The sequence below is a fragment of the Physcomitrium patens genome, chromosome 18 (assembly GCF_059467195.1).
Source record: "Physcomitrium patens ecotype Gransden chromosome 18, ASM5946719v1, whole genome shotgun sequence".
NCBI lineage: Eukaryota > Viridiplantae > Streptophyta > Bryopsida > Funariales > Funariaceae > Physcomitrium > Physcomitrium patens.
The window spans coordinates 15431792-15438173 of NC_143427.1; the positions used below are offsets into that span (position 1 = coordinate 15431792).

The 6382-nt window shown below is 37.9% G+C and overlaps 1 protein-coding gene across 1 annotated transcript; it reads right to left on the minus strand.

Moving 5' to 3' along the window:
* Nucleotides 1-1401: 1401 nt before the first annotated feature.
* Nucleotides 1402-5986, minus strand: LOC112294940 (small RNA degrading nuclease 1). The gene is made up of 12 exons (XM_024545955.3): nt 5860-5986; nt 5454-5636; nt 5174-5263; nt 4925-4993; nt 4529-4660; nt 4093-4209; nt 3877-3946; nt 3611-3711; nt 3333-3467; nt 3073-3183; nt 2821-2928; nt 1402-2682 (listed from the first exon to the last, which is right to left on the minus strand). Exons 1-12 carry the CDS (start codon nt 5974-5976, stop codon nt 2071-2073), a joined length of 1845 nt encoding a protein of 614 aa, XP_024401723.1. The 5' UTR covers nt 5977-5986; the 3' UTR covers nt 1402-2070.
* Nucleotides 5987-6382: the final 396 nt, after the last annotated feature.

Here is a 6382-nt window from a genome sequence, read left to right on the forward strand (position 1 = left end):
TATTTATAGCTTTTAGTCTTAATAATGAACTTCTTTTTTCCTTTTTCAAAATAACACTTTGCTTAAGATAATTCTTTATTTATTCAAAAAAAATAATTTATGAAAACATAAAAATTTCCAAACAATTTGGTTATACATAACTTGCAAGATCAAGAATTATAGTTCATCCAAGAATCAAGTGCAATATCTAAATAAAAGATGAAAGTTCCTAATTTAAAACTTGGTCAAACTAATACATTTTTTCTTACAATATATTACAAATATTTATTGTTATAAAAATTTGATATTTTTGTTCTTATTTTTTTATTCTTGTTCTTATATTGAATACAAATTTTGTTGAAAACGAGTTATTGAAGGTAAATTGGGTTCAATTGTCTCTGTGTGTATATATATATATATATATATATAAATACAATTAATATTTGCTCAAAAGACTTTGTAATAAGTCTGTGATTGTTATTGGACACCATAATCTCAAAGATGTTAGTTTTGTGAGTTGTGTAAAGGACAAGAAGTTTGATTTATTAACACACATTCAAAATTATACACCATTCATATAATTCTACAAAATATATGAATATTTTTAGACCTTTTTAAAAATAACCTTCATGTGTTTGTACCATTTCAAAGTTAGTGCTCTGCCCTATATTTATTCATTTTTTTTTTCAAAACATCTGTAAATGAAACTCCTTTCATAAGTCAAAATCCTGTAATTAGAATGTATGACCTTTTATATTTCTCTTACACTTCTAAATGAAAAATTATCATTTTTAAAAAAAAAACATTGAGCTTCAATTCAGTAATATAAGTGCAGTTTGCTTTTCAATACTTACATTGTTTAAACATAATTCTTACATACTAAAATAATGGTCATCACCACGCTCACAACTGTCAAATTTTACAAATTTGAATAGTATAATTTCTTATTTATGTACTGAGAGTTTGATCGCTTTGATGTAGTAAAGATGTAAAAATAGATAGCAATAGATTATTGTTAATTTTCTTTATGAATAGATAGGGTAGGTCTACAACCTTCTTGGGAATTAACTTTCAATTGTACCAATCTAAATTGAAGAAACATCTACAATGTAGATTTCCTTTATCTGTTCATTTATTTATTTATTTCATTTCTTAACGAATATCCAACGAGTTCCAAATACCTTTCAGTTTCTAATTTTATTCTCTCATCGCTCCATTTACCATACAGAAAAACTTTTAGCCATGACAAAAACCAATAACACAGTCAATTTGATTTGCAAGATATTTCACCTGTTTGTTTTGTAAATTAAACAATTATCATTAATAAAAACAGTCCACAGTAAAAAAATGAACTGGAAAATTAAACGATTCATCATACCCATAAATAATAAAACTCTTACATCATATTCTAATTCATCCAAATCAATGCAAAAACCAAGTTGTATTAAAATTTGTAATAAAAGAACAAAATATAAAACTAAGCCTCAAATTAAAGATGACTTTCTAGATGAAAACAACCTACTTGAAGCAAGCATTTCCACCGTTGATAAAATTATCATGCTGTGAAGACAACTTGCAACCATAATTACCACACTTTACCTCACAAATTGAATCAACATAAGATCTCTACAAGCGTACTCCAATTTTTCGATCCAGGAATAGGTAAATTATGATGGTTTCAGGTGACATACAGGATAACAAGATTTCAAACTGCAAGCACCACTGCCTTCAGAGCTTTGTTGAAGTTGGTTGCATCTCTGGGAGCAACTGAGGTCGATCGAATCCACGACATTACAAGCACGGGGCCAAGTTGTAAGATCGCAAGCTGGGTATGCATGACACATTCTTGGTGTACGGTAGTGAATGTGAAGCATTCAGCTTGCACTTATCCTGTTATCAAATTAACGAAGACCTGTATCTGCTGTCATCAATACGAGTGAAACATCATTTGATTCTGTGTCAAATGAAAACCATTCGATTGCATCCCATCTGATCTGTCCGTGTCAGCATAGACCAGTAAGTTGAAACTCTGGATTGGTAAAGGAATGGTCTTGGAGCCTCAATGCGATACTCTATAATGTACAAGCTCTGTCAAGCAAGACCTTCCCTGCGAGACAATGCAGCAACTAACTTCTGTAACGACTTGATCTCATCTGCTTTAGATTTTGATTCCTTGCGCACTTTGACGAGTTCTGATTTCAAAGCTTCTAGCTCTTGGAGATGAGAGCAGGAGCATACTTTGTGCCCGGGCCGTTCAGCTGCGTCCTTAGTTTCCCCTTCGGAAATCTCTCCTTCTTCTACCTCTTCATCCTCGTCGTTTAGTTGCTCCAAGAGCTGGTATTTGTTCGCCCAAGGTGTTTTTTTCGAGGAATCTGATCGCCCCAATATGGACGTGCTGTCAGTTTGTGGTACATTGATACCATCATGGTCCTCCAATTCAACCACTTTACTACACCTCGCATCCGCAGCAGTACCGGAGCTAATTTTCCGTCGTTTGGGTTCGTCATTATTCTCACCAACGACGTCGTCAACTGTTGGCCTCTTTGTGCAGGCTTTCATCACTTGAGATTCCTCGTTTTCCTGTCTAGGTGCGATCACTGACCTAGAGTTCACCATTTTGCGCACTTGAAATTCTGCCATTCTCATTTGATTTCCTGACGGGTACATCAAGCTCACTGTCTTTTGTGGGTACCCGGCTGAATCCTGTAAATACAAATGGAAATCATCGACGTGCATATTAGTCGGAGATTGCGACAAAGCTTAACACGTACAAGTGAACATTGAGATCAGTGATCAGAAGGAACAAGTGTTGGGATCCTAAACAACAGTTCAGAAGAATACCTTGCCCAACACTCCCTCCAGCTGCTCGAACGCACTGTCTGCTTCTTCAGCGCTATCAAAAACGGCTACAGTTGAGCCTGTTTTCCCTCTATTCTTGAACATGATATCCTATCATCGTAACATCATGATGTTAAAAACTTGCTTCAACTATCTGTGTCCTCTGTTTGTGAAGCATGTACCCAACAATCAAGCAACACAGTGCAGAAAGAACACTAACAAATATTAATCAGATTAGTAAGTCAAGGAAAGTACCTGAATTCGACAGGCTAGATCTTTTGGAAAGATAGACCTAAGCAAAGTTAAAGAGATCGAGCTAGGCAGCTTGTGCAAGAATAATTTGGATAAATCTCCTTGATTTACCTCCTGCCAGGGTTACAAATTGAAGTCAGTAATGCGCACTCGATGTCACCCAATTCATTTCTTTTCAGTAGGTACGAATTTCAAGCGCAATTACGACAATCAATCGGTTTTAAGAACGGGGAGTATATCATAGGTAATTCTAACATACATACCTTTCGCGGGAATTCAAGAGACAAAGTGCTGACAGCATGCTCGAGCCGATAATGAACCAATCGCATTGGAACAATGGAGTCGTCTAAGCAATCGTGAGGTTTGTCATCCTCCCTAAACTTGTACTTCAAGATAGACTGATGCCCAATAATTTTGTCAAATATCTATTCAGGGCCTCCCAACGGTACAAACGTAAAACAACGTATTATTGACACAGTCCTCATAAATTAAAAGTGAACCATATCTAAGTGTTATAATGAAGCAGGAAGGATCCTCTTACTTGGCAAAGATTGGAAAGGCTTGGAGAGTAAGAAGGCGGCCAACTAGGGTCTCGAAACAACAAAGATGTGTCGATCACCCGTTTATGGTCGATTTGCAAAGCTGCAACTCAAGCACAACAGCAGTTAAAGAGCATTGCGAAATGAAGGACACGCTTATGCTTAGAAGATTATAGGTAAAGCAACTTAGAGGCCCTATTGTTCAAGACATAGTGAAGCATAAGGAAGAACAATAGAAATGGGTATGAGCAGAAACAAGAGACGATACCTCTCAAATCATAGTGTAAGCTATGTCCAACAAGAATAGTGCCTGGAGTCAATAAATCCAACACCAGCTTCTGCCACACCAAATACAAAAAATTTAACAAAAGCAGAATGTAACGACAACCAAATACCTTCTTAAAACATTACATGTGCTAGTTCAAACTCTTGCGCAAACGACCACTGCAACTATTGCACTGCACAAACACTAAAAGGATAATACCTGAACGCCAGCCTGAGACAAGGTGACTCTTTGTAGATCCTTCTCTGAAACCCCAGTAATGCTTGTTAAGTAGTCAGTCACCTTCCCGTTGGGCACAACTAACTCGTCAACTAAAGTCTGCAGCAGCTCCAGATATCTCTAGAGTTAGAAACTCAGCATAAATTACAAGCCAGTTTCAAGCCACGTCACCTCGATCAAGTACTTGACGAAGTGCAGCAATGCTGCCAGATGCAAAACAGACATTGTTTTGGCTATTGAGGGGTCACAAGCAAAGATCTTATTGCTGAACAAACACCTAATGTATCGTGTAGAGAGACAGCAATGAGAAGCGAGACTAGTGGTAAAAGTTATCCAAAAGAATTAAACAATTACGCAAATAATATACATATAATTAAAATGATAACTGTGATCGTAAAAGTGGCCAGTATGTACTCACATTGTAATCACTACCAACAGCACATACGCGAACAAGTTCTTTGACATCACCTTCACAAGTGACCATCTCACAATCAAGTGACACCAGCTTCACAGGGCTGTCAGGGTCTCCTCTCTTCGAATGTTTCCACCCCTGCAAACATCATAATGTCAGAATCGGTTGGTAAACCCCTGGACATGAGCTTATGTACGGCCGCTCCAACACGAAAGATAGTCAAGCTACGAGAGCCTCTACTTCAATTCATGGTAAAAATAAGAAGGAAAATTTTAGAAATGAAAAAAACACATTGTCTGATACAATCGCAGTTTAAGGCACGGAAGGTAACACTGCAACGATTTCGCAACGGATCCAGAATTTGGTCATTATTAACAGCTTGAAAAGGTTAATAGAAGAGACCTCCATCCAAGATGGGAAGTTGTAGAAAGACCCAAAGCGTGGATGGGATTGAGTAGCGTCCACCAGCTCCTGCACTGCCATCACCACATTAACATACTTCAAACTTTGCTCGAGCACCGCACCGAACGGTATATTTGGACATAAACACTTATGACACAACTGCAAACTGGAATCTCACATTCCAAAAGCTATTCTGATGATCATCGGACCTGGTAATGAAAGTTGTACAAGGCAATGGAGGGTGTGAACCTGTTCCGGGGTCTTCGCAAATGGATGAGTCTCATTCAACAACTTTTGATTCGAACAATAAGTGGCCCAATTCCGCAACCTTTTCACCAGCTGCACTCCGATTTCAAGTTATTAAGGGAGCTGTTGAAATCCCAAACTCAAGCCCATAGTTGAACATCGTCTGAAATTTGCTAATTTCAAAGAAAAAGAAAGGAAATCTTCCAGGGCAAATGACAACAGAGTAAAAAATGTGACAATTGCGAAACTGGGTCTATGAATCAAAAGCGAGAGAGAGAATGACCTCAACATCTTCTTTTTTGGTGAAAGTCTGGACAAATGCAGCAAGCACGTCCACGGGATGCCTAGCAGGGTCACTATGAGTCCCACCCCTCTTCTTATTCACCATCGCCACAAACTCCTTCCAATCACCTTGCTTCCCCTTAATCTGCCTCCATTGCGCCCCCTTCACAATCTTCACCAAAAGCTGTTCCGTGCACATTACGAAAGATGCCACAACCAAGAGTTATAAAAATCAATTAAAATACAGAAAATTCCTCAACGACCCGAAATAAGAGAACTCTTCTCATCAGTGAGATACACTGAGCTCCAACACTTACCTTGAACACAAAACCCTAAACCTCAAACCTCCACCACAAGCCCCAACACTCAATCTCTCGCTCATTGCAGCAAAGAATCTGTTTCTTTACCTCGTGATCGGTTTCCTTGAATCCAGTCAAGTATATTTGCCGCTTCATGGCCGCCATCGCGAAGCCGATTCCAAATTCTGCTCGCGACACAGCCTGAAACGCTGCACAGGAAACCATTCCTTCACTTGGGCATGAAGAGCAGAAAATCCCTCGGACTAGAAGACGACAGTTCCACCTGTAAACTGACGGATGTAGTTCATCGAAAAACGAACGGAATATTGGATGAATTGTTATCCGCGTTCACACCTGCCGCTGGTGGATTTATCTGGGATCTAACAAGTTGAAGGGGGGGGGGGTGAGTTAGGGTATTGTTCCAAGGCCATCTCCTCAATATAATCTCTCCACACTATTATCTAGTCCTTTTAATATTGATGCCATAACAATGAACTCATTCACTCAAATTGTTACTTTCATTTTGCAATTGTTAATTTAAATGTGAAATTTGGATTTTTTTTCAATGTATTGAAAAATTTAACATGCTACTAATATAATATATATTTATACATCACAATTGTTTCATAAA